Source organism: Molossus molossus, unplaced genomic scaffold (assembly GCF_014108415.1).
Source record: "Molossus molossus isolate mMolMol1 unplaced genomic scaffold, mMolMol1.p scaffold_m16_p_7, whole genome shotgun sequence".
NCBI lineage: Eukaryota > Metazoa > Chordata > Mammalia > Chiroptera > Molossidae > Molossus > Molossus molossus.
The window spans coordinates 591999-619756 of NW_023425401.1; the positions used below are offsets into that span (position 1 = coordinate 591999).

Consider the following 27758-nt stretch of genomic DNA (forward strand, 5'->3'; position numbering starts at 1 on the left):
AGAGGTTGCCGGTTCGATTCCCGGTCAGGGCACATGCCCAGGTTGTGGGCCTGATCCCCAGTGGGGGGCGTGCAGGAGGCAGCCAATCGATATTTTCTCTCATCCATGTTTCTATCTCTTTCTCCCTCTTCCTTCCTCTCTAAAATCAATAAAGAAAAAATAAAAAAATAAAAAAATTATCTTTATTGTTGAAAGTATTACAGATGTCCCTCCTTTTTTCCCCATTGACATCCTCCTCTCTCACCTTTTATTTATTAAAAAAATTTTTTTTCCCTTTATTGATTTTAGAGAGAGAGAAAGGGAGAAGGAGAGAGAGATAGAAACATCGATGAGAGAGAACATGGACTGGCCGCTTCCTGCACGCCCCCCACTGGGAATCGGGCCCACAACCTGGGCATGTGCCCTGATCAGAATCGAACCCAGACCTCTTGGTGCAGGGTAACCCTCATCCACTGAGCCACACCAGCTGGGCCTGTCTCACATTTTGATAGCAGATATTGGAAGCAATCAATTTTCCTCTCTGGAGGAAGTTGCTAAGGTTGCAGTCACGTGTTACAAAACTGCAGGCCTGTGTACAGCAGTAACACGGGAAGGAAACATGCTAAGCACAGTTCTCTGTGCTGGGAACACTGGAGGTAACTTCCTTTCCTTTATTTTTTCCCTCATACATCTCACGGTTCATCCCGTAAGTATGACTACTTTTATTTTTAAAAATTGCACGTGTGCTTTCTGAAAAAAAGAATGATGATTTTATCATTCTCACTTTTCTAACGGAGAAAGTTATATCTGATTTTTCCTTTTATGCCAATAGCCAATTTGGGTTCTCTGCGGGTGGTTGCTGGCATAGAAATTACTTTTCAAATTATGGTTCCAAATGCATTATGAAACATTCTAAATAAATTCTGGAAGGAGAAATTGCGTCTCACTTAAAATAGACATCCCGGCTCTGTGCTGTGATTCTGAATGATGAAGGTCTCATCATGGGAACCGATTACCGCAGCCACAGAGCCGACGGGCAGGCCTGGCCGGAAAGCGACCACGGCCGGCGCGCCCAGACGGTCACGTATACGCACAGCGAGGGTTTCACCGCAACGTGTTGTTGGCAGTAGATGTCCTGTCGGTGCGCTTGCAGGACACAGAAAAGACGGTCACAGTGCAAAGGTCAGGTTTGGAAAGCTCGGATCTGTGGTCGTTGTCATGGCGGCGGGAGCAGCAGAGTGAAGTGGTCCGTCCAGTGGCCAAGTGGACTCTCAGGTCAGGTTGGAACAGGCTTCCAGGGTTGTCTCTGTTCCGGGAGTCCTGAGTTCTGTGGGGGCTCTAAGTGAGGGCCCGGTCCTATTTCCCAGCATCGGCTACTGGACGTCTGTCCTTTCCCCGGTGATCGGCAATGCGGCCTCCGCCACACCATTTCCTCGCATGTGCGTCTGTGTCTAGGTTATTCTCGACCGTGCTCAGCCCGTCGCCCGCTGTGTTTCTCAGCCGCCCGGTGCCTTTGGGTCCCTGCCTTTCGCTGGTTCTAGAATCAGCTGCTCCACGTGGTTTCAGACACTCTTTTGGGATCTTAATGGCACGGCAACAGCTTTATAGGTCAATTTGCAGAGAAGGGGCGTCAGCCGTGCGTTTTCTTACCCTGCACATGGAGAAGCTGCCCGTTTGTTCGGGCTCCTGAGGGCAACGTCCAGTTTCACAGCCTCGCCCCTGCCTCGCTCGCACCTCTTCAGCCAGAGCAGGTTCTGACAGGTCCTAGGTGCCCTGTCAGTTCTGCTGTCGTTATAAATGGGTCCTTTGGAAAATTCTCTTTATTTGTTTCACGGTATCAATATGTTGTTACTTATTAGTAGTGGTCTTCTACCCAGTCATGTAGTTAAATTCATATCACTTCTGATCATTTAAGTATCGATTTTATTGAATTTTCTATGGAGAATATCATATACTATTCAAGTACTAACAGTTTGGCTCCTTACAATTTTCTAATGCTTAAGCTTTTTTTTTTAGATTTATAGACTATTTAATACACTTTGCTCACAGGCGCTGGTGTGCACAGGTGTGCCCAGGTGTGTGTGCCCAGGTGTGCTCAGGTGTGTGTGCACACAGGTGTGCTCAGGTGTGCGCGCGCAGGTGTGCTCAGGTGTGTGTGCACACAGGTGTGCTCAGGTGTGCGCGCGCAGGTGTGCTCAGGTGTGTGTGCACAGGTATGCTCAGGTGTGAGTATGTGTGCACAGGTGTGTGGGCTGGTGTTGTGGGGGCTCCTCACTGCCACCCTTGGGGACTGGGCCACATCCCTTGTGCCCCACAGCTATGACCTGCCCATCCCCCCTGGGGTCAGGACACCTCTTTGGAGTTGTGATTTTTTCTGTTTCTTCTTGGGAACTTTAGCTGATACCCGATAGGTGAGCATTTGCTCCATTTGCTGACGCAGCGGGGCCGCCCGTGTGGGGGAAGGAAGGCCTGCGGCATCCCGGCCCTCCCTCCAAACCTCTGACCGAGGGAGGTGCCCGTGGACTGGCTTCCCGAGCCCTGGTTTGCCGTGACTCCCGTGGGCCCTGGCAGCAGGGGCTTAATAACTGCGGGCTGAACGGAGGGGTGAGCGGCCTTGCTTTCCCCGTCCTGGTACCATCTGTCTTTACCTGCAGAAGAAATAGTGTCACAGTGACAGTGCGTTCTTGCCCGTGCTCTCTAGTGGCCAGAGTCCCCACACATTCTGACTTGGTCCTTGGTCCTCACGGCAAACCTGGACTGTGTCGGATTTCAGCCAAACCCCGGCACGTTGAATTGTTTTTCTGATGATGAAAATTTGTCACAAAATTCTGTGACCCGCAGAAATGTGTGCACAAGAGGAGGAACACTGGTGTCCTCCCCACGGGACACGGACCCTGGCTCTGCACACGTGCGCGGTGCGGGGAGATTCAGCGCTCGTCTTGGGCGGCACCACGGGGCGCAGGACCACGGGTGACTTGCGCCCACCCTGACTCTGGCCGTCGCGCACTGTCTGAAACCCTGGGCCTCGGCACGGAGACCCAGCGAATCTCCGGCCCTAAGCATTGTGCTGAGCCCTGGGTGGGAGGAGGGCAGGGAACCACGTAAGAAGTGGCAGCTGCGTCGAGGCCGCGGGGAGGGAGGTGGTGGGGGCTCGGTAGATGTCATTCGGGTCGTCACAGTGACCACACAGAGGTGGCCGTCCTACAGCAGATGCTTACCCTCTCCCCACCAGGATGCCCAAGGCAGGAGTCGGGGCGTTGGCCTGCCGTGCGCTCTCTGAACCCTGTACCCCCTCCTCTGACAGGGACACCAGTCATGGGCTTTTGGGACGATGGCATCTTGAGATCCTTAACTAACTGCTTCTGCTTTCCAAATGCAGTCACATTCCGAGGCTCCTGCTGGAATCAGTTCCGGGGACCCCCCTCGGCCGACGACAAAGGCGGACATGAGGGGTGTCAGGCAGCAAAAGCGGGGGGTGACAGTGGGCTGCGTCTGTGGACAGGGAGCCCCGGTGGCCCCTCGGGAGTGGATGCGATGACTGTGTCTCTCTCACCAGTGTCCCCACCTCCCCCGCCGACGAGGCTCCCCAGCACCTGTGCCTCTGGGGGGGCCCGGGCCCGGCTCCAGGCCGGCGGCCCAGGCTGAGCACAGGGCGCTGGCTCGCCAGGAAGGCTCTCGGCAGATCGGGGAGGGGACAGCGAGGGGCCCAGCGGGCAGGCTGTGTTGGCCGGCATGTGGACAGAGCGGACCTGGGAATGGCCAGAGGCACCGGGCACCCTCCTGTGCCGTGTCACCCCGTGTTGGAGGACACGGTCAGGGCCTCAGGGACCGGCAAAGGTACTTCCTCTTCGGCTTCCGCTGGGAGGTTTCTGGCCAGTGCGGACGGGAGGCTGGTGGCGGAGAGTCAGCAGCAGGAGTGGGGCAGCCAGCACGTAGGGGCGGGGGTGCCCGAGCTCTCGGTGCCCGTGGTCAGGTTGGTCGAAAGGCCGCATTAGACCGAGTACGTCCAGGCGCAGGGCTGTCCTCCCAGGACCCCGGGGACCTGCGCTGGGAGGGGTGCTGGAGGTGGGAGGAGCCGGCTGCTTTCAGAGCAGGGAAGGGGGGAGGGATTCTCTTCGTTTTCAGGCCAAGTGCTGGGCAGGTGGGGGTCCCAGGGGTCCTGGCAGGAGGCCACCACAGTGGGCTGAGTGCAGACACACAGGAGGGAGCTATTTCAGGCAGACCCCCCGCACCTGGGGACAGAGGGGGACATGGGGGGAGAGGGAGGCGGCAGGCGGCTGCGGCTGGGCAACGCTGCGGGCAGACCTGGGGGTCCGGGTGGCTGGTGCCACCGGCTCCCATTTCCGCAGGCTCACAGGCTCGGCGCTGTCAGAGCGGCTGACCCAGAGCGGAGGCTGTTCTGCTTGTTCTGTGTGAGGAGGGGCCGCCGGGCCGGGCGTGTCCCCCGCACGTGCCCTCCGTACACAGGTGCAGGACGCGCGGTCACTGCCTCTGGAGCTGGGTTTTCCTTCTCAGCCCACACAGCCCTTCCAGCCCCAGCGCCTATATTTAACCAGTTTAATGAGATTTCTTTTCCAGTAATTCCTGAAACTGGTAATCTCTAATTGGGTCAGATTCTCTACCCACAAGCCAGCGATTCTATTTTTAGCACAAATCCTCGGGCTGAAGCTCCCTGCCTCTTGGGCGCAGCTGTCACCGACGCTCCGCGGGGGCTCCCCGCAGACCTCCTCTGCACCTCCCACCTCCAGCCCGACCCCAGGACGGCTCACCCACGGAATGCCGGTCGGCGCAGGTCCCTGGCGTCACTATAAATAGCAGGCCGTGGCCAGCTCGGAGGTGTCTTTGTTTTGTTGTGGACGGTCCCCAGGAGAGTGGGTGCTCCGCATACGTTTCATGAGCTGTCAGGACCCTGAACATCTCTGCGGGATTCGCAGACGACCCTGCCCTTGACCACGGGCAGTCAGGGCCCCACCACCTGCAGGGTGCAAGGCCCTTGGCCCCTCCAGTCACGGGGTGCCCCTCTCCCTCCTGGATGGTGAGCTCCGGTGGGCAGGCGGGCCTTCCTCACGGTGCATCTCCTGTCGGCCCTGCCCCCGGGACCCACCCTGAGCCCTGAGGGAAGCACAGGCGCCCGGTCTCGAGGGGCCAAGGAGTCGTCGCCCACGGGTCCCTGGAGCCATCGCTCAGCAGGTCATCATGGGGGCCATGGCCCGGAAAGTCCACCCCCGTGTCCTTAAAGCCAGGAAAAGAAGACAGGCCCGGGGGAGAGAGAGCTAAGTACCAGCGTCCTGCCCTGGCCCATCTCCACTCCACTCTCAGCATCTCTGCCCAGCAGGCCTCTTCTTGGGCCTCTCTGGAAGGTTCTGCCCTCTTCCCACCCTCCCAGGAACACTGGACAGGAGGGTGGTCAGCCCTGCCCACCTCCCACCGCCTCAGGTCTGGGTGGGGTCTCCCTGACCTCAGTCCCCTACCCCCAGACCTGGCCTGGTGGGGTGGCCTCTCTGTTCCCTTCAGGCCCAGTGCCCCCGTCCAGTCAATTCCTAAAATAGCCACGCAGGGTCCTTCCTGAGACAATCACGTGTGTGGCTCTAGATGAAGCGAGAGGTGCTGGGGGGCCATGAGTCGCAGCCCAGTCCCGACCGTGGTCTTGGGGGTGCTCCACCAGCCCGCCCTGGACAGCAGCCCCATGCCTCACCTCTGCCCCTTCCTGCAGCTCGGCCACGGCTGCCTAGGACACACCAGGCGAGGACATGTGGCCCCTGTACCACTGGTGAAGTCACCGGCACCCAGGGATCCCCAGGGGCTGCTCAGGGCAGCTCCCCGAGGGGCAGCTGTGCTCTCCACAGCGTGGCACAGACGGGAACTGGCCAAGTCCCGTGTGAGGGCAGCGTCCTGGCACCCAGGCCAGGACAGAGCCGCTGCCGGACTGGGCGCGTGGCCAGACATCTCCTCCGGGCACAGAGCCCCCTCCCCTTGGAAACAGCCAAGCTCACCTGCCCAGAACCTTCCCTCTGAAGTCAGTGAGGAACGGGAAGGGGGCCTTGCTCCGGCTCAGGGAGGGACAGGCTGCGGTCACATCAGGGACACGGCTCTTCCCGACCCCGTGGGTGTGGGGGCTGCACCGACAGCATCCCCCGTGGCCTCTTTCCGGGATCGTCGGGACCCTTCCATCCACGGTTGGCGTCCACTCCTCGTGAGGCCACTTGTTGTCCCACCAGATGACACAGAACCTCCCAGGGGACCCCAGCTTTGTGCAGGACAGGAGGTGGCCCGGCCCAGCCACGGCCGAGTCCCTAGTCTGGGCACCACAGCGGCTCTGGGCCTCGAGGGCTCAGGCACCTGGTCTCCCCGCTGCGGCCACACTTTCTGGGCCTCGGTCACCGGCGCGGAGCCCGGCATGGCCGGAGCACTCTCCCCACCTCAGGCTCTTGGGGGACACAGCGGCGGGCCTTCCTTTGGGAGCACCTGCCCCAGTGGTGGACACATACCCGACATCCATCTTCCTACCCACACCGTGCAGGGACAGGGGGCATCTGGGCCAGGGCCTCTGTCCACACGTCCAACTGCGGCCCCAGTTTTAGCTCGAGGACCCTTTGCCCTGTTCCAGCCGTCTGGCCTGTTCCAGGAGCCGGGTGCCTTTCCCCAGGCGGCCTCCCCTGGGCCCCGGGCTGCGGCACCCGTTGCTGCCTGGGCTCCTGTCAGTCGTCCAGGCTCCCGGGGAGGAGTCCCAGCACGAGCTCCTGGATTAAGGCAGTCGGGGAGCTCTGTCCCTTCTGACAGGAGGGTCCTGCATAGGTCCTTGATCGTTTTTAATTGCCGTCCACTGAGGGTGTTGGTGGCCCTGCCCACCCCAACCAGAGCCCCCCAGGGAGAGCCGAGGCGGCTGGGGAAGGGTGGGGGCCCTGTGCAGAGTGGCGCTGTGCCTGCCACCCCCAGGGACCGAGCTGAGCCCCGCATGTCAGCGGGCTCAGGGTTCCTCCATTTCCACGCTCACGGGGCCTGTCGTGCGGGGGATGCGAGGACCGAGAAACGCTTGGACACAGCCAACCTGACTGGACGCAGCTCCCTGTGGACCCCCAGTCGCCTCCTTCCACAGTGGCTCAGTGCGTGGGGAGCTCAGCGCTGAGACAGCGTGGTGTGGGGCAGAAACGCTCAACTGGGAGCCACATCTCTGGCCGAAGAGGAGGAACTTGGCGCTGTCCCGCTCAGAAGCCCCTGTCGAGTGATGAAGCCCCCAGGCTGGGCTCAGACCCTGGAAGCTTCTTCACAGCCGAGGGAGGGGCCGCGATGGCTGAGACCCAGGCGTGGGCCGGGCCGCTCCCTCTGAAGGCTTCGGGGTGGGGTGGGGATGTTTCAGGCTGTGGCAGCCTCTCCAGTCTTCACGGTGTCCTGCTGGGGTGCGGGTCTGTCCCCAGATGTCCCCCTGTGCGAGAACACGTCATGTCGGATTGGGGCCCCCACTCCAGCATGGCCTTCTCTTCACTACACCCGCCACAACCTATTTCCAAACAAGGTCACATTCTGAGGTCCTGGGGGTGAGGACCTCGACACATGAATTTGGGGGGACACAGTTCACCTGGTGATGCCCACAGAGGCTCGGGGTGCACACATCACTGCCTGTCAGGTAGCGTCCCCGCCACCCCGACTGCACACTGCCCTTGGGGCCCTCTGCGTTCATAGCAGATGGGGAGAGAAGACGGACATGTCGCAGGACAAGTCCACCCGCTGCTGGGACGCCGTCCAGGGGCTGACCCACCGGGCTCTGGCTCATCCGGCCTGAGACTCGGCCCGCGCCCCTGTCGGCCTCTCCATCCACACAGGAAGGAGTCAGCCTCTGCCCAGGTGCCATGAGGAGGAAATGGGACCACAGGACGGTGCCCGGGCACTGCGCCACAGGGCCCTGGGGGCTGCGTTAGGGCAGCGTGTGTGCCCCAAGACCCCAGCCCTGACAAAACCGTCACAGGCTCTTTGAAAAGCAGGGTCTGACCCCGCCCGTGAAGTCTGGCGGGAGAGGGAGCAGGGTGCTGCTGGTTTGCGAGCGTGCCCCCATGACTTCGGCATGGAAACTGACCGAGTTCTGGACATTACTCGGCCTTCCTTTCATGATACCACCAGGACAGAAGCCACACCCCATCATTTAACCAGAGACTCCATCCTTTGTACTCAATACTTGGACAGAGAAGTCCTGCAGACGGTGCTACCCTCTGGGGAAGGCAGGGGACAAGATGATGGCGGACGACGCTTGGTCAGCCACAGGAAGAAGGGGGCCCAGGGGTCTGGTGAGTGGCTACCCTTCGGGCACCAGTTCCAAGAGGGGAGGAAGACAAGTGACTGGACGGCCAAAGTGGTGGCGTTTGGGGGATTAGGGACTGGGGGTGGGGAGGGGAGGCGGGACCTGGGGCCACCACCACTTGCTGATGTGAGCTGTGGCAGACGGAGCGGACAGAAGTCCTGGCCTGGACAGACAAGGTGCCATCTCTACCTCGGTCAGAGTGGCTATGTGACCACTTTGGGCCTTTTTACAAAAAAATGGCAACTTTACGTGGCTTAAGGAACACTGATTCCAGAGAGACGTCAAACACACCTCAAGTTCTAATCCTTAGGCCCATCTAACAAAAGGGGGAGGGAGGGGGGCGAGGGGGCTCTCACTCCTAGAGCCGCTGGGATCCCCGGGCCGCCCAGGTCTGGAAGCAGGCCAGGGGGGATCTCCCGCCGAGGGCCAACCTCCTGGTCTCTGGTTTCATGGGACCCCAGTTCCCAGTCCGTCTGCACGGAGGAGTCAGGGCCTCCGCTGAGTCCTCACCCCCTCGCATCCCTCCTGGGGCCCCTTGCCCTGGGATCCTCTTGTTTGGGCCACTGTGGGCAGCAAGGGAGATGACACCGGTGGAGCTCTGGCCCGAGGCCATTCCTACAGGGAGTGAGTGTGAGCGCAGCGCCCAGCGTTGGCGGGGCGGGGAGTCATCCGCTGCGGTCACCGGGGCTTCCAGCCCCCCCTTGGGGCAACCGCAGCGCCCCTCTCCGTTCCTGTCCGCACCAGCCTCCACACCGGCTTCCTAACTGCTGCAGCTGCGGGGCTTCCATCGGGCCCCTGGGGCACCACCGCACCCCACGCCCCCAGCTCCGCTTCACCGCGGGGCCTCGGCACCTCGCCACAGCGCCTGCGCCCCGCACTCGCTCCCGGGGTTTGGAGGAGCCTTGTCCACACAGCCCGCCGCGGGGAGGGTCCCGCGTGCAGGGGGAGGGGAGGGACGAGAAAAAGGGGGCCACCGCGGGCCGCCCCCTTCCTCCCGCCCTGGGTCCTCGGCACCGCTTCCGCGCCTCGCGTCTCTGAGGACCTGGCCTTGGGCGCGGACAGCACCTCGAGCTCCTCCAGAATTGAGGGGTCTGGTTATATTGGGGTGGGGGTACATTTGGCAGGATTAACCCTCCACGGGGAACAGCGCGTGGTTTCAGCATTTTTAACTCCCCCAGAGACGGCCCCAAAGACGGCACCGCGGGCGGCACCGCGCGCGAGCGGGGAAACTGAGGCTAGGCGGGGCGAAGCGGGCGCCCAAGGTCACGCAGCCCTTCCGGCGGCGGGGGGCACGGATGGCGCGGTGGGGACGCGCGTGGGCCGTGCGCGCCCAGCCAGGCGGCTCTGGGCTCGGCTGTCGCAGCGCGGTCGCCAGAGGACCGCGGCGGGGGCGCGGGGGGCGCCAGTGCGCAGGCGCGGCGGGCGGGAGTGGACGCGCTCGGGGCGCGCGCGCGGGGCAGCCGGCGCCCCAACTCGGCCCGCCCGCCCCGGCGCCTCGCCGCCCGCGCCCCGGCGCCCCGGCCGGCGAGGGGCGCGCCCGCTGCATGGCGCTGAGATGGCGGGGGCGCCGCGCGGCCGAGGCGGCGGCGGAGGCGGAGGCGGCGGCGGCGGCGCGGGCGAGCCCGGGGGCGCCGAGCGGGCGGCCGAACCGGGCGGCCGGCGCGGGCTGCGGGCGTGCGACGAGGAGTTCGCGTGCCCCGAGCTGGAGGCGCTGTTCCGCGGCTACACGCTGCGGCTGGAGCAGGCGGCCACGCTGAAGGCGCTGGCGGTGCTCAGCCTGCTGGCGGGCGCGCTGGCGCTGGCGGAGCTGCTGGGCGCGCAGGGGCCCGCGCCCGGCCTCGCCAAGGGCTCGCACCCCGCGCACTGCGTGCTCTTCCTGGCGCTGCTCGTGGTCACCAACGTGCGCTCGCTGCAGGTGCCGCAGCTGCGGCAGGTGGGCCAGCTGGCGCTGTTCTTCAGCCTCACCTTCGCGCTGCTCTGCTGCCCCTTCGCGCTCGGGGGCCCCGCCGGACTGCACGCCGGGGCGGCGGCGGGGCGGGCGGCGGCGGACCAGGGCGTGTGGCAGCTCCTCCTGGTCACCTTCGTGTCCTACTCCCTGCTGCCCGTGCGCAGCCTGCTGGCCATCGGCTTCGGGCTCGTGGTGGCCGCCTCGCACTTGGTGGTCACGGCCACCTTGGTCCCTGCCAAGCGCCCACGTCTCTGGAGGACGGTAGGTGTCGGCGCGCGCCCCCCCTCGGCTCTGGGACACACCTGTCCGGGAGGGACTGGGAACGCTGGGACCGCTGGGTACCAGGGGCGACTCTACCTATTGGGCAGGTGGGGAAACTGAGGCCCCGGTTTTGGGGGGGCAGCGTTCAAGGTCACTCAGCGAGTTGGGGACCGGTGGGGCTGGCACTGGGGCTGGGCTCTTTTCCGAGTTACAGTGCACACGCGCCTCTGGGTGTGGGGTGTGGGGTGTGGGGAGGGCAAGGATCGCCCCAAGGTCAGGCAGCCTGTGAGCCGCCCAGACGGCCGCGGGGTCCGCTGCTCCGGATGCACCCATCCTCGAAGGAGGGTTGGAAAGTGGGTGCGGAGAGCGAGTCCAGGAGGTCAGGGCTCCCCGCTGGCTGGGGGCCTCTCTCCTGTGTGCACCTGGGGCGCCGGGGAGGCTGGAAGAGCCCCCTCCCAGCCATGAAGCCCCTGGGGAGCGTGGGGAGGGGAAAATGACGTTGGCCCCTTCCTGTCACCCTGGCTTCCTGGGGTGGACCCCTCCCCGTCCAGAGGCCTGGGTTTGCCAAGGTAGCACAGGGCTCCGGTCCCTACCACCCCTGGTCCACTGGGGCTCTGGCCTGGCTCACAGTGCTGAACTTTGTCACTGTTGTCTGGGCTGGGGGGCGAGGTGGTGGGGACACAGTCCCTTCCCAGGGACCCTCCTTTGCCAGAGGGGCTTTCAGAGCTCTCCAGCTTTTCCGAAGGCGCTGCCCCGCCCCCCTCCTGCTTCTGCCTCAGGCCACATTTTAGCCAGAGGGTGGTGGGAACCAGAGGGGTGGGGGAGAAGGCGGCAGATGGAGGAGATGGGGGAAGGGGGTGAAGAGGGGAAGCTGGAAGCACAAGACAACTGGTGGGGGATGGGAGTCAGGGGGGGCATGAGGTAGGCCCCCCTGGATGTGATGCCCTGGACCCCCCTGGTCGGAGGAGCCCTGGGACCCACTGGAGAGACACAATTCTGGACCTGCATTTCGGGGCCAGAGAGGGGGTGGGGCTGGGAGGGCAGGAAGATGGAGTACCTCGAGGGAGTTTGGGGGAGAGCGAAGGAAGAGAAGTAGGGGTGAAGGCGGAGAGAAGGGAAAAGGGCTGCGTGCCCTGGGGAGCGGCGGGGTGGGGGAGGGGGTAGGTCAGAGGTCCAGTTCTCCAGCCTGCCTGGTGCTCACCTCCTGTGGGCAGCACTTGGCCTTGCTTGACCTTCTGGGGGGTCACTTCTACAGCTCTGCCCCCACAACCCTCCGATCTATGTGTGCTTGGCCCCATAGTCAGCTCCCCCCACCCCCAGCCAGGATGACATCCCCTCGAGGGACCCCGAGGGAGGCACAGAGGCAGGTGGGCAGCTGCGGGCGGGGAGGCCCCGTGGCTGCCGGTTCTGCGCTGGGCTTGCTGTCTGCTGCCCCTTTTCAGTGAAGGAGGCTCTGTCCAGCCTCCACGCATGTCAGAGAATCAAAGGTTACAGGAGTGGAAACAGTGTGTCAAGGGAGCCTTGGGCACAGTCTCTGCCCTGTCCCCAGGAGGAGGGGCCCTGTGTGCTAGGGGGAGGACCCCCTCCTGGGAGGAGGTTCTTAGAGGGCAGCCATCTGGGGGGAGTCACTGCTCCTGGCTGTGCCCTCCTGGGCAGTGCAGGTCCTTCCCTCGCTGAGCCTGGGTTTCCCTGTAGCTGCCCTGCAGGCTTGTGGCAAAGGTGAGAAATTCACGTGGGAAAAGCTTGGATTCTGAATCTCCTGCCTCAGTAGAATGTATTCGGGTTCACAGTGGATGCGGGTGTTGGTGACAGTGACAGATCGATGGGGTGGATGCCGAGAAGCATGTGGGGAGGGGGCTGGGTGTGTCTCTCCTGACGCCAGTGAAAGAGAGGGCACCCACATTCCCGGAGCCCATCTATGGCCGTCCTGCCCCCCCTGCTCCGCTTCCCCGCCCTTCCCCGAGCTGGGGTCCCTCACAGCCTGCTTTGCTGTCTGTGACCCAAAACCCTGTCTCGGCCACACTTGCTGCCAGGTGCCCCGTCTGGGCTTCTCTCTGCGTTGTCACCTCGTCCCTGCCGAGGCCCTGATCACGGAGGTGTGAGTGAAGGAGGCAGGAAAACAGGTGTGCAGGGCTGTCTGCCTCGCTGGGGGCAGGTCAGCCAGGTGCAGGGACCCCCCGGGGGCGAATCCAGGCACTCAGCAAGGGGAGACCCCACCCTTGCCCACAGAGGCTGACCTGAGGCAGGTCGGGGGGCTCCTTCTCCAGATGAGCAGCTCAGACAGTGCCGACTGGGCAACCAGGTGGGCCTCGCTTTCCCGGGAATCATCAGGCCAGAGTAGAGGAAGGGGCAGAGGAGGTGGGTGTGCAGGTGTGACAAGGTGGGGCTCCCAGGTGGCCTGTCTCCCACCACACCAGCCGCTTCCCCCATGACCGAACGAACTCCCAGCCCAGTCTGCCCCTCAGCCCCACCGCCCACCCTGGCTCCATGGGGAGGCCTGCCCTCCTCACCCACGCTCGCTGGCCCGTGAGCAGGCCTTTGGCATCCTGAGTCCCTGTGCTGGGCTGACCCGGCCCCTGGCCCCACCGACGGTGCCCGTCCTGAGGAGATGGCCACTGAGAACTCCATGGCAGGCCCTTGGAGACGGGGTGCTGGCGGCAGCCTCTGGGGAGGGGTTGCTGCCGTCTCCAGGGAGGTTGGGTGTCCCACGTGTCATGTGTTCTGCGTCTTCGAAACACTGAACCGAGGCTGGGAGCCAGAGTGGTTCTGTGTCCCCCGGGAGGAGGTGCTCTGTGTGGCGATGGCCCTGCTGTGCCCGCAGGCCTGTGACACACGCCCAGTGGTGCGGACACAGACTCTGCAGAAATCACTCATTGTTCCGTTCTCGCTGGCCTCCCAGCTGCCACCAGGCCTCTGTGAACAGGCCAGCGCGAGCTCAGGCCCCAGCGCAGCAGATGGCCTGACCACCAGGACCCAGCACGGTCCCCAGGCGAAGCCGCCCGGCCTGGTGAGAAGCTGGCACCACACCACCGGAGCCAGCCTGCATGCACCTGCTTCGCACGTGCAGCGTCCAGCTGGGAGACATGCCCAGGTTTAAAGGGACTAGAGATGTCCAAGGTCACCGTGGAGAGGACTAGGGTCAGAGAGCGATGACCAGGGCCACGTGGAGATGGTCAGGTCACGTGGGGGTGTTCAGGGTCAGAGTGGGCACTGTTTTTAGAGGACCTGTCCCGTGTGCCTGTCCCAGGGGCAGCTCTCTCTCTGGCTGGCCGAGGGTCCTCGTGTGGTGGTCTCCAGGGGGCGCGGCCCTCGGTCAGTCTGAGATGTGCAGTGTGCGCCCACCCTGGCAGGTGTGGGTGAGACTGCACGGGCTCTGCCCAGCCTGCTGACTGCGACCCCCAAGGGGCAGGCCTTTCAGAGTGAGAGGCAGCAAGCGTTTCGTTGTGTCCACAAGCAGAGCGATTTGGGAAGCACTGATTCGGCCGGAAGCCCACACGATGTTCTGATTAGGAGACAGAGGCGATGTAGCTATGAGGAGGGACGGCAGCGGTAACATCCACAGCAGGAAGGCGTTGCTGTTGGTGCAGATAACAGGACAGGGACCTGGTTCTAAACAGTGTCTCTAATTTCCAGACGGTAGTTGTCATCTCTCTCGTTACTCTCGCGAACAGCACTTGAGGAAACACTGTTGCTCTCCGCCCAGGGCAGAGCCCCTTTGCCTGGTCTCAGCGTCCGAGTGGAGGTGCACGGTGGGCTTGGAAGCCGCTCCGTCCATACTGTTTACGCGAGTTCACCCTTTTGTTTTCGGAGACGTCCGTTGAGTGCTGGGGTCATAGACTCACATCCCTTGGTCTGTCTCCGGTCCCCTGCGAACAGCTCTGACCTCTCCAGACGGAAGTCACTGCCAACGCAGCTGTGTCCGTCCGTCCCCTGGAGGGCAGGAGCCCGTCGCAGTCATCCGAAGGCTGCAGACCGCACACCGCTGTCTCCACCCTGGTCCCCACCCCACTCCGGTCCGTGCGCGGGTGGACCTGTCTCCCCTCCGTGTCCTGCAGCTCATCCTACTCAGGCTCCCGCCCTCCCACTGGGTCTCTGGCCTGCGGTCTCGGGGCCTGTGCGTGTCATCCTGAGGGGCAGCCAGTCCGTGTGGCAGTATTTCTGGTTAGTCCAGGAGCAGGAGCCCTGCAGTGCCGGGGACACAGGTGGGGAACAGCCATCGCGGACCAGCAGAGGCCCCGCTGTGGCCCTTTCGGGCTGCTTGTCGGAGGGACTCGGGAGCGCCTGCCCACCGGCCGTGTCTCTCCCTTCCAGCTTGGTGCCAACGCCCTGCTGTTCGTGGGCGTGAACATGTACGGGGTGTTCGTGAGGCTCCTGGCCGAGCGCGCCCAGAGGAGGGCGTTCCTGCAGGCGCGCACCTGCATCGAGGACCGACTGAGGCTGGAGGACGAGAACGAGAAGCAGGTGGGTGTGGCCGTCCTCCGTCCCTCGTCCCTCGGTCCCTCCGTCCCTCTAGCTCCACTTCTCTGGGGGGAAGCGCAGTCTCTCACGTTTTCGGATGTGTGGGTCATTGTCCTCTCCTCTGTGGCTTCACGGAGGAGCCGTTGGGGAACGAGACAGGGAGCGTGGGTTGGTCATTTCCCACGAGTTCTCTGGCCAGTCAGCGCCGGACCGGCTGGGCCGTCTCTGTTGATGGAGGTGCAGGCCCGCAGGGCAGTCACAGGGCAGCTGTCTCCCCAGGCGGCCTGTCCCTTGTCACTGACACTCAGGTCCACTCCCTGCCTCAACGGCCCAGGAAGCTCTGTCTTTCTGGGATGGCGGAGGGGAACACAGGCTCGGACTGGGCTGGGCCACCTCTCGGGCTCAGGCACAGGCCCAGGCTCCCCAGGGACTGCCTGGCTGTCCCGGAGCTGCCTGGAGGTGTGAAAACCTCCCCGAGTTACAGGTGAGGGGTGCCCCGGCCGCACGGGGTTGTCATGGTCTCTGTTTTCATGTTTCAGCTCAGTAACAGAGCAGTTCAACTCAGCAGCTCTGCTGGAGTCTTCTCCAGGCCCTGAGCCAGTGAGATGCACCCCGTTCTGGGAGGGGTGCTGGGGACATGCCCAGTTCTGGGAGGGAGTGTTGAGGAATGCACCCCAGCCTGAGAGGGGTTCTGGGGCCCCACTCCGGGATGGTCGCTGTGTGGGTAAGAGCACCCCGTCGGCTTCTGCTGGCAGCAGGAGGGGCTGGACCGGCCGAGGGGCTGGGAGCAGGGTCCCTGCTGGGTGGAGCAGGAGCAGGGGTGCCTAGGGGGCGCATGGCCTCTGTGCAAGGAGGTGCAAGGGGAGGGAGACGTTGAGAGTGAGTCAGGGCTTTGCACGGGGTGGGGGGTGTCAGGCGCAGGCTGTGGGGCAGCAGAGGTGAGGACCTGCGGGGGGTCGGCGGGAGCATCAGGTGAGGCTGGCGAGTTATTTCCTCTCTCGGTATCTCCTGGTGGTGCCAAGGTGGTTTCGCAGGACAGGTCTGCACCTGTGTGGCCACCACTGGCCCCCAGGGTCGGGGGGGGGGACAAAGGACCTGCCCTGAAACACAGACACCCCGAGTCGGTCCCAGCTGCCGGCTGTTTCGCGTGGGGATGGGATTCAGTGTCCGTGGCTGGGATCATCCCCGCGTGTCTGGGCTGTCGTGGCCGAGTTAGGGAACCCCGGGAGGAAGGTGGCACTTGCTGTGGCACCAGGAACACCCTCCTTTATGGCTTAGAACTGAGAGCCTGCTGTTGAGGTCACCTCGCCAGGCTGTTTCCGAGAGAGGTCATTTCAAAACAAAGTTTGACTTCTTTGCTGCAAAATCTGAGTTTGGTGGGTCTCCGGCCCTGCTCCCACGGACGCAGACAGGCGTGGCCACCCCGAATCTCGAAGAGCGAGGCCTCCTGCGCTGTGTCCGCGGTGGACGTTCTAGAATGACTGTCCGTGCGTCTCAGGGCCGTCCACAGGCAGAGGGCGGGGGAGGGCGGGCGGGGCCGGTCTGCACAGTGGACACTGACCTCTGGAAGGCTCTCTGCCCCATGCTGAGGGGTCCCGAGGCCGCTCCTGCGAGAAGGCCATGGGACGCTGAGGTGACCGTCTTCCCGCTGCCCCACCGCCGGGCAGGGTACTGGCAGAGCAGGGACGGCGGCCTCGGCCTGGCTTCTGGGTTCCTTAAGCGAATCCAGGCCTCGGCTTCGTAGTTGAACATAAAGGAACTTGGTTCTGTTTTGTAGTCTGAGAACGGGGGCTGGGAGGAGAATTTTGTGGACTTGGGAAGGAAAGTGGCCAGTGGCGGGGGTGGGGGGGGGGGGGGAGCCCAGATCCCGAAGTCTCAGGACTCCCACCCTGACAAGGCTCACACGGGGGTTCGGGTCGAAGACACCACCACGAAATGGCCCAGACGCTGTGGAGGTCTGTCGGCCTCTCGCCGTTTCTGAGCAGGGTGTCGGAACTGGCTCTCTGAGCGAGAAAGGCCCTGGAGCCCACATGGGGCGAAACGAGTCTCAGGGGCGGGAATTCGCAGCCACAGGTAACGGCGGGTTAAAAATAGACAGTAGGGAGAAACTCAGAGGGCCTGGTGCCAGAGCATCCGAAAGCTTGGAGAACGTGGACCGATTCCCAGAATGGTGTCAGTTACCCCAACCAGTTCTAGGAGAAAAAGAACTCTGGGGAGAAACCGACCCAGTGACTCGCTCCTGGGAGAGGAAACCCCGAGCCCAGAGGTTCTGCAGACCCGCCGAACACAACACCAGGGGAATCGGTGCCGTTTCCTGGGGGCGGAACCACACAGGACGCAGATTCGTGGGGTTGCATTTGTCGGGCTGGGCTACCGTCGGCTCGTCCCCTCGCCCGCTGAAGGGCACCTCATGGGGCCCCAGCCTGGGGTCCTTACGAGCGAAGTCACCACGAACATTCGAACATTTGGGAGCAGCTTTTGCGTGAACACAAGTCTTACCTCCTGGCGTGCGCGGCGGGGGCGCGTGGGGGCTGCGTTTGTGGAGAAATCGTGAAACCGGCTTCCTGCCATTTCCCTTCCCGGCAGATCCCGTGTGTCTGCCATCTCGCCAGCATGTGGCGGCATCGCTGTCTTCTGTGGCAGCAGTTCTGACGGGTGTGTTGGGACATGTCACTGTGGTTTTCATTTCCTTCGCTCTCCTGCACCGACCGGACCTTCCAGGCCGTGCACACGGGGTGTGGAAGGGGCCAGCGCCACCCCGAGTGTGACGTGAACCGGGGCTCTTTCTGGATGCTCCTTATCCAGACGAGGAAGCTCCCCTTCTTCCTAATTTCCCGAGACTTTTCATCATGAATGGATGTGGAATTTTGCCAATGTTTTTTCTGTATCGATTACCGTGTGATTTTTATTTTGTCCTGTTGACATGGTGTACAACATGGAGTGATACTTCAGCATTGAACTGGCTTTGCACCCCTGACCCCACACCCCCGAGTCAGGTTTTTATGTATTGCTGAGGTGCTAATCATTGTGTTAAAGGTTTTTATATCTGTGTTCTTCAGAGACATTGGTCTGGAGTTTCCTCTCTTTGTATGATTTTGGTGTCAGATAATATTAACTTTGTAAAATGAATTGGGATGTGTTCCTTTGTCTTCTGCGGAAGCTTCAGTGTACAGTTAGTGTTAATTCTGTCTTCTTTGGCGCTTGGCATACCCTTCCAGTAAAACCGTCGGGCTCTGGACATTTTTCTTACCGATTTTAAAATTAAGAATGCAGTTTCTCTAATAGATATGGAACTAGTCAAGTATTTTATTCATTGTATTTATTTCACATTTGGTGAGTTGTCGTAATTTGTGCTTTTTGAGATATTGGTGTTTTTTGAAAATGTCAGATTTCTGTGTGGCGGGTTGTTTCTAGTCCCCTTCGTCTTGTGATGTCTGCGGGGCCAGCCGTGACGTGCCATTGCGTCCCGGGTTCAAGCGTTGGGCGTCTCTCTCTTGTTTTTTCTAGAGGTTGGTAATTTCCATGGGGCTGCTGGAGGGGCAAAGTGAGGAGGGGGTTGTTCTTCTGCACCCCCACCCCAGGTCCACCTTCCTCAGAAGGATGGCCCATTCATTCCACGTGGCATCGAACTCTCTTCTTTGGTTTTCTTCCCAAAGCAGGTGGGAGGAGGTGTGAGAGACTGAGGGAGTAGTGGGCCTCAGGCCCCGGTGGCTAGACAGTCAGGGCCAGCAGGGCGAGGTCAGGTAGGACCCCGGGCGGGGGGCAGAGGAAGTTGGGGCCCAGGAGGGTGGCAGAGTCCTCAGGGCAGTGCTTCTCTGGAAAAGCCCAGACATTCATCCTGTCCCCTGGCGGGGAGAATACCTGGCTCCCAGAGACCAGGGAGAGTCAGCTGAGGGCAAAAGAAGATGCCATGTTGGGTCCAAGCCTCTTACGCAGCAGGAACAGGGCCCTGTCTGTCCCAGGGGCGGGACCTCTCCTAGCCCGACTCGACGGCCCGCGCAGGGTGGGCAGCGGGGCTGGAGGACCTGGGTTCCTTCCTGTGACCGCCGCCTGGAGAAGCCGGGGCCCACGGTGGGCTGCACGGGACAGGTGGGGGCGCTGTGAGTGGCTGGAAGTTCAGGAACACTGATGGAGGGGTGTTCCGGGATGGAGGTACCTGCGCAGTGGCTGTCCAGGCCTGGGCACTACCCACCGCAGCCCTGGGGCTGGGCAGGGGCTGCGGGACTGGTCTGCTGTGGGCCTTGAGTGAGGAGGGTCTGCAGCCCCTCCTCCTGGGTGGGTGCCTGAAGGATGGGCAGGAGGGCCCCGTGGAGCACACCGCTGTCTCTCCCATCCAGGAGCGGCTGCTCATGAGTCTTTTGCCCCGGAATGTCGCCATGGAGATGAAAGAGGACTTTCTGAAGCCCCCTGAGAGGATTTTCCACAAGATTTACATCCAGCGGCATGACAATGTGAGGTAGGGTGCACTGGCCAGCTGCCAACAGCCTGGGAGCTGAAGTGGAGGTGATGGCAGGGGTGAAGGTGACGGAGGGGGTGAAGGTGACGGAGGGGGTGAAGGTGACGGAGGGGGTGAAGGTGACGGAGGAAATGAAGGTGACGGAGGGAGTGAAGGTGACAGAGGGGATGAAGGTGACAGAGGGGGTGAAGGTGAAGGAGGAAATGAAGGTGACAGAGGGGGTGAAGGTGACGGAGGGGGTGAAGGTGACGGAGGGGGTGGGGGTGACGGAGGGGGTGAAGGTGACGGAGGGGGTGGGGGTGACGGAGGGGGTGGGGGTGACGGAGGGGGTGAAGGTGAAGGAGGAAATGAAGGTGACGGAGGGGGTGAAGGTGATGGAGGGGGTGAAGGTGACGGAGGAAGTGAAGGTGACGGAGGGGGTGAAGGTGACGGAGGGGGTGAAGGTGACGGAGGGGGTGAAAGTGACGGAGGAAGTGAAGGTGACGGAGGGGGTGAGGGTGACGGAGGGGGTGGGGGTGACGGAGGGGGTGAGGGTGACGGAGGGGGTGAAGGTGACGGAGGGGGTGAAGGTGACGGAGGGGGTGAGGGTGACGGAGGGGGTGGGGGTGACGGAGGGGGTGAAGGTGACGGAGGGGGTGAAGGTGACGGAGGAGGTGAAGGTGACGGAGGGGGTGAAGGTGACGGAGGAAGTGAAGGTGACGGAGGGGGTGAAGGTGACGGAGGAAATGAGGGTGACGGAGGGGGTGAAGGTGACGGAGGGGTGATGGAGGTGGCTGAGAAGTGATGGTTGAAGTGGGCCGATGTCCCCAGTTTGCGGGAGGAGGGCGCAGGTGTGGGTCAGCCTGCCTGGCAGGGAAGCAGGGTCCCACAGTGGTGCAGTGGTGGCTTCTCAGGTGACACCTGTCTCCACTGCCTGTCCTGTTACTTAGCATCTCTCTCCTGTGTTGCCCAGAGGTTGAACTCTGTCCCTAAGGTTTGGGCGTGGCCTTGGGCTGGGAATGTCCTGTGTAAGGCTCACAGCTGAGCCCTGTCGCCGTGGGTGCCAGGTCTGGGGCAGGTGTCCTCTTCCTGTGTCTGTCTGTCTCGTGACAGCTGTGGGTGGGCTTACTGTCCCCCTGTTACAGCAAGGAGCACCTCTGAGTGAGCCAGCTCGCCCCGGACAAGCTCATGTTTGCTTGTTTGTTTTTAAAGTATGTTATAAAGTACTTTATTCTAAGTGGTGTGTTTCCTTTGAAAGAGCAAGCGGAGTGTGCCTGTCTGGGGTAGCTCTGCCTGTCGCCCAGGCAGGAGGTGGTGGTTCTTTGCTGCTGGTGTGGTGCCCCCTGCTCACTGGGCCCGAGGTGCACACAGATCAGGACACCTCGTGTATTTCTGTCCAGTGCTGCAGACTGGTCCCTCGAGCGGCTCCTGTGTGCGGCCTGCGTGGCTCACCGCCACCTGGCTGGGCTCCTTACATGCGGGTGCTCAGTCCCACTGCCATGCCCCTCAGTGAGGACCAGCGTTGTCCTCCTGGAGACCGGGAGGGCGAGGGCCCATGGTGCGGGGCAGCCTTCAAGCCCATGCAGGACGAACCTCTCCTCTGGACGCTTGGTTCCATTTAATGTCATTACACCCCTGTGGTCCTCAACTTTGAGGTTTGGTGAGTGAGGTGAGTGTGCAGGGGTCCCTGACCAACGAGTGGTGGGGCTGAGGCTGCACCAGGGTCATCAGGGGCTCTGAGTGGCTGCAGCATCTCCCTCTGTGGCCACCTGCTGACCTCAGTCTTCTTACCTGTAACATGGGAAGAACAGAGCTTTGGCTCCCAGCCTGGGTTGAGGAGTAAGTGGGAGAATTGCTTCGGGGTGACCTGGAGGGAAACTGTGAGCAGGGCAGGGTCGTGCCGGGTGGACAGGCAGGCACCCTGTGTCTTGCAGCATCCTCTTTGCGGACATCGTGGGCTTCACGGGCCTGGCGTCACAGTGCACGGCCCAGGAGCTGGTCAAGCTGCTCAACGAGCTGTTCGGCAAGTTCGACGAGCTGGCCACGGTAAGCACGGCCGTGTGCCGACGCCGCTGGAGCTGGGTCTGGGGTCCCCAGGGGCTGTGGCCTAGATGGACAGAAGTGGGGAGCCCAGTCACCCAGTGCCAGTTCCCTGCTCACCGACTGGCTTCCTGGGGCAGGGGGTGCACCCCCAGTGCAGTGAGGCCGCGGGGACCCCCGCCTGGAGGTCACTGGCTGTCACGGGCCCTCCCGAGCGTCCTCGTCTGTTCCGACCTTCGAGGGGAGGTGCCTTTGCCAGGCATGACGTTAGCGCTGTGGTGCTTTGGCTGCTTGTTCCGCGTTGAGGCCGTTGCTTTTCCTTCTGGCTCTGCAGCTTCTCAGAGCCGGATGTTGGCTCGTGTCCAGGGTTTGGCTGCGCCTCTCGGGCCGACCCCGCGGTTCCCCCTCTCAGTCTGCTGATCCGATGGGTCGCTCCCACGTCTGACGGATGTTAGCACGACCTTGCGTTTCTGGGACAGCCTGACGTGGGCGTATTGTGTTATCATTTTGATGTATTGTTGGCTTTGATTTGCTAAAACTTTATTTAGAATCTTTCCATTTATGTTCCTGAAGGAGGTTCTGCGGCTTCCTCGTGTTGCCAGCATGATGTCAGGGTCATTCATGCCCACAGAAGGCCTGGGGCAGCTCTTCCTGCCGCTTTCCGGGGAGTGGGGGCAGGGCCGCTGCGGGCCCCAGCGTGCGGCGAGCTTGGCGGTGGCCCCCTGGGCAAGGGGTTCCATTTGCGGAAGTTTTTAAACTGCAAATCCAATCTCTTTAGACAGGGCTAGTCAGGTTGTCTGTTTTTCTTCTTTCTTGAATGAGCTTCGGGTGGTTCTTCTTATTTTCCATCTGTCCCTTTAATCTAAGCCGTCAAAGTCACCAGGATAAAGCTGTTCATTGCATTTCTTGTGGCCCTGAGATCTGTAGCGTCTATGTGGTGTCGTCCCTACCGTTCCTGACTGTGGTCGCTTGTGTCTTCCATCTTTTCCTGATCATTCTGGGTAAAGGTTGTCCATTGTATTCATTTTCTTTCTGTCTTTTTTTTTTTTTTTTTTAATCCTCACCCAAGGACATTTTTCCATTTTTTGCACAAATAGAGTGGGAGGGAGAGAGGAAGAGAGAGAGAGAAACATCGACGTGAAAGGGACACATCGAGTGGCTGCCACCCGCACGACCAACCAGGGCCGGGGACAAACTGCAACTGAGGTACATGCCCTTAGCAGGAACCGAACCCGGGTCTCTCCAGACCGCAGGTGGACGCTCTAACCGCTGAGCCAAACTGGCCAGGGCTTATTTCTGTCTTTTCAAAAATTTATTTATTAGTTTTTGTTACAGATGTTTCTCATTTTCCCCCCATTGACACCCTCCTCCCCCTCCCCCCTGCCCCATCCCCAGCTTTGTTGTCTATGTTCATTGGTCATGCGTACATGCATGTAAGTTCTGTGGTTTATCTGTCCCCCCCAACCCCCCCTCCTCTGAGACTTATCAGCCTGCACCCCACCTGTATGTCTCTGGGTTAATTTTGTTCAGCAGTTTGTTTAGTTCATTATATTCCACAAATAAGTGAGATCATGTGATGTTTGTTTTTCTCTGCTTGGCTTGTTTCCCTTAGGATAATACTCTCCAGGTCCTTCCATGCCATCTCAAAGGATAAGAGATCTTTCCTTCTTACAGCTGCATAGTATTCCATTGTGTACATGTACCACAGCCTTTTAATCCATTCATCTACTGATGTATTGATTTTCTTAAAGAAGTTGCTTTTGGTTACATTGATTTCTCCGTTCTATTTTAATAAATTCCTGTCCAACTTGTATTATTATTATTATTATTGATTTTTTGTTAATCCTCATCTGAGGATACTTTTCTGTTGATTATTTTTTTTTGTTTTAGATAGAGTGGGAGGCAGGAAGGGAAAGAGAGAAAGAGAGAGAGAAACATTGATTGGCCGCCTCCCACACGACCCCAATCAGAGCTGAGGATCGAACCTGCAACCTAGGTATGTGCCCTTGACCAGGAGTCAAACCTGAGACCCTTCGGTCCGCGGGCCAATGCTCTAACCGCTGAGCAACACTCGCCAGGGCTGAACTAACTCTTTTTCATGAACAAATTGCCCTCTTTGTCTTGGTGTTAGTCTGTGCTGTCGTCTGTTCCGCCCCACGCCTATCCAGCCATCCCAACGTCCCTGTGATGGTTGGAAGACACCTTGTTCCATCCCTTTGTCTTTTACCTGTTTGTGTCTTAATGCCAAGTGTTTATTTAAAGTGTCAGGTTTTGCATTTGGTCTAATCGGACACCCTCTGCCTTGTCTGGACGGACACCCATGTGGTCCACATGGCTCAGCTCAGCCTGTTGGCTTCCATCTGCTCCTGTTCATCCCATTGCTTCTCGTCCCCCTTTTCCCTGCCTTTTTGTAGATTCGCTGAGCAGGTGCACGGCTCCCTTCGGCCACCTTTGTTGGCTTATTTATGACTCTTGTTATTTTAGTGGTTTCCCTGGGGTCTGGCTTCCACACGTCACGTGCGACAGGCTCCATTGTGGGGTTTGCCATGTGCGCACGAGACTCCCGGTGTCCACTCACCTGACGGGACTCTGTTTCCCTCTTCTCTGCCTTTATGAAACTGTTACATTTGCTTTTGCTTGTACTACACGCTCTGTTCTGCTACTGTGTTTATTTATACAGCCAGCTCTGTCGCAAGAACCATAAGTAACAAAGTATCTCCATGTTTGCTGTGTGGCCTCCACATCCACGCTCATTCACTCCGCTGCACACACGTGGCGCATTTCCACGCTGTCCTCTGCCTACACAGCTCAAACCTCTGTTTCTGTGGTGTGGGCCTGCAGCTGACGAATGCTTCGTGTTTGGGGAAAACTCCTTATTTGTCCTTCGTTTTCTGGAATGTTTCTTTGCTGGGAATAGAATGTTGGGGGGCAGATTTTCCCCGGAACTTCAAAGGCCTTGCTGTGTGGTCGTCTCTCGTGGTTTTCGAGACGTCTGCTCCGCCCTGGCCAGTTTGGCTCAGCGGTTGGAGCGTCCGCCTGCGGTCCGGAGAGACCCGGGTTCGGTTCCCGCTAAGGGCATGTACCTCGGTTGCAGTTTGTCCCCGGCCCTGGTTGGTCGTGCGGGTGGCAGCCACTCGATGTGTCCCTTTCACATCGATGTTTCCCTCTCTCTCTCTTGCTCTCTCTAACCTCCCACTCTATCTGTACAAAAAATGGAGAAATGTCCTCGGGTGAGGATAAAAAAAAAAAAAAGGAGAAGTCTGCGCCTCTGCACGACCCGTCCTCTTCCTCCGTCTGTGGCTCGGGTGGTCTCTGCCTGGCCCTTGGCCTGGCTGCGCCTCGTCTGGTTTCCCTCACGCTCTTGTGAGTTCCTCGCGTCTGTGGGTTGACAGTGTCATCGTGTTTGGGAAAAACTCTACCACCACTTTTCGAGTATTCTTATGCCTCCCTGTTCCTTTAGGGACACCAGGTGCCTGCAGCTCAGATGGTACTTCGGGCTTGTTGGTTTCCTTTCATTTTTGTTTCATTTGGACAGTTTCTGCGGCTGTTCCCTGAGCTCCCCCGTCTCCCCTCCTGCTGTGCCCCTGTCCGCGTGGCTTCCAGGCAGACACTGGAGGGCCCCCTGCAAGCTCGGATCAGGTCTTCCCCACTTGCTGAGGAAGCCCCACCCTGAGGACGCATTCCCTCACCGACGGCTTTTCCTTGGCTCTGTGCATGGACAGTGGTGTATGTTCTTAAAACACACCTTTACTCAAGTCCTGCGTGAGGCGCATGGGACGGCTCCCCTTGGGCGGTCAGTGCCTGTGGGGTGCGCAGGATGGGGGCCGTCATGCGTGCAGGCCTGGAAAAGTACACACAGCTGTGGGCAAACACCACTCTGCACAGCGGCCGCGGCGGCTGGACACACGCGGTGTTTGCCTTGGTCTCCAGAGTGGCTGGCGGTTTGTTTGTTCCTCACCCATGGCCGGAGGCTGCGGACGTGCACACATTTCTGACCTTTCCCCCATTTATCGGCTCCGTGTTAGATCTCGTTTGCTCTGACGTCCACGTGTATCTGGGAAGCTGGTCCCTTCCCTTTGAATTGTTGGGGCGACCCCTGTCTGGGGCTCTGCCTTGCTCCACTGTCGTTCGGGGGATGGGCCCGACTGGCTGTCAGTTTTCTTAGCGGGAAAGTGAATGAGCTGGACGCTGCCCATGTCTCTTTGGCTGGTTCCAGGAGCTGGTGGAACAGCTTGGAGAGTTCTGCGTGTGTGGGCCGTGCGGACGAGCCTGGGCCCCGGCCTGGCTGTCAGGGGGCCACCTGGCCTGGTCCCAGCTCTGCTCCTCAGGGTGACAGGCAGTGGGAACCTGTTCTTGGCTCTGGGCATAACCCCGCCCTTCAGGGGCTGTTGCCCACCGGACGGGATGCAGGAGGCCTGGGACGGTGTCACTGGGCAGTTTGGAGGTGGGACAGGAGCGGGAGGCCTGGGGCAGGGTCTGCGGGGTTGGCCAGTGGGCTGAGGGCCGAGCAGCTGGACCCCTGCCTGGAGGAGGCCTGAGTGCAGGTGTGGGGGAAGTGTGGGTGATCCAGGGCAACCCTGATCCCAGCCAGGGGGGCTGCCCGCCCTTGGCGGCCGCCCTGTCCGTGGGGATCCTGGGTGGGGGCCGGGCCCCGGTGTGAGCTGCGCCCCGTGGCCGTGGTCACAGCACCTAGTGGTGTGGAAGGAGCAGTGCCGGCCCAGAGCATCACTGACCTGCCGCTTGCCTGAAGGAGAACCACTGCCGGCGCATCAAGATCCTCGGGGACTGCTACTACTGCGTGTCCGGCCTCACCCAGCCCAAGGCCGACCACGCCCACTGCTGCGTGGAGATGGGCCTGGACATGATCGACACCATCACGTGAGTGTCTCTGGGGCCCGGCGGCGTCAGCCGGGATGCTCTCCCCGTTTTCCCCGGGAGCCCCCGCGGGCCTGGGCTGTCCTGGCCAGTCGGTCCAGGTGGGTCACTGGGCCGCAGAGAGCCAGCCCGCAGGGGAGGGGCTGGAGGAGGAAGTCCCCCCGGTCTGCGGAGTCTCCGTGACCCCCCTTCGCACTTTGTAGGGACTGCATTTCCGTGTGGTGATCCCAGGTACGCATTAGCTACGCAGGAAGAAGTGACCGTCAGGCGCGGCTGGGTGACGTGGTCAGGGGGTCACTAGGGCAAGTTGGCTCAAACCAGCCAAGTTCTTGACCGGGAACCGCGTGTGCTCGTCTTCCTGGGGCAGGTCCCAGGGCAGCGCTGTCTGTGGAGCGTGTTCCTGGAACACTGGCTGACCTGCCGTTTCCCGGCCAGCGTTGCCAGGTCCGGTCCTTGTCAGTGGTGGGGACGCAGAGTCCAGGGCCTCTGTGTGGTGAGGGAAGGCCTGGGCGGAGGCCCGGCTGTGACGCCGGCTGCTCTCCCAGGTGCTGGGCCTTCCCGGTGCTGCCTGGTCCCTCCCTCCCGTTTCTGTCCTGCTGACCTGACTGCTATGGATGAGGAAGTTATTCTGGGGGAGAGCCGGTCCCTGCAGGTGCCCGGGAGCCCTCTGATGCTGTGCCGGGCCTCGGGCCTCCCTGCAGGTTGTCCTGCAGCCCCCACCCGGAGTCAGGGAGGTTGGGGTCAAACCCTGACGGTGCCTGGGCTCCGGGGCCGTGGGCACTGTCAGTGGTCCCACAGTTGTCACGCTAACCTTAGCCAGCAAACAGCACGAGGGCCCGACTAGGTTGCAGGACACAGAGCAGGGTCCTGTCTCTCCTGGGCTGCGCGGGGCAGGCAGGTGTGACACTGTGTGGCGTGGCTAGTGGCCGGGGGCAGGGGACCGGCCGGGGGCTGATGGGTCAGGGGCTCTGTGCTCCTGCCTGTCCAGGCCCCACACACGGACCCGCAGCAGGAACACACAAGGCCTGACCCTGTGCTCATGGCCTCGAGGGAGCAGAGGACGGGGCCACAGCCCCCCGTGTCTGTGTTGCAGGTCTGTGGCTGAGGCCACCGAGGTGGACCTGAACATGCGTGTGGGGCTGCACACTGGCCGCGTCCTCTGCGGCGTCCTGGGCCTGCGCAAGTGGCAGTATGACGTGTGGTCCAACGACGTGACCCTGGCCAACGTCATGGAGACCGCGGGCCTGCCTGGGTATGTCAGGGTGCTGAGGGAGGGTGCTGTGGGCCTGCCCCCCCCCCAGTGTGGGAGGGGCCAGCACTGGGCAGGCTCTGGGGGGCCTCAAAGTGGGCAGGGGACCCAGGGGGAGCCCGAGAGCTGGAGGCAGGACGCAGGAGGCTGGGCGCTGTCCTGGGTGCTGACCGCGGTTCTCCGCTGCTCTCCCTCCCTGAGGGAGGTGCTGGGGTTGGAG

The 27758-nt window shown here is 61.3% G+C and overlaps 1 protein-coding gene across 1 annotated transcript in view; it reads left to right on the forward strand.

The window, feature by feature from the left end:
- The first annotated feature begins 9811 nt into the window (after positions 1-9811).
- The window catches only part of ADCY1 (adenylate cyclase 1), a 50650-nt gene continuing 32703 nt past the window's right edge, over positions 9812-27758 (forward strand). Inside the window, exons 1-6 of the mRNA XM_036247217.1 lie at positions 9812-10481; positions 14793-14942; positions 19277-19395; positions 21309-21420; positions 26165-26292; positions 27383-27541. Of these exons, the coding sequence (XP_036103110.1) occupies positions 9828-10481; positions 14793-14942; positions 19277-19395; positions 21309-21420; positions 26165-26292; positions 27383-27541 (1322 nt within the window). The 5' untranslated portion in view covers positions 9812-9827. The remainder of the gene's footprint in view (positions 10482-14792; positions 14943-19276; positions 19396-21308; positions 21421-26164; positions 26293-27382; positions 27542-27758) is intronic.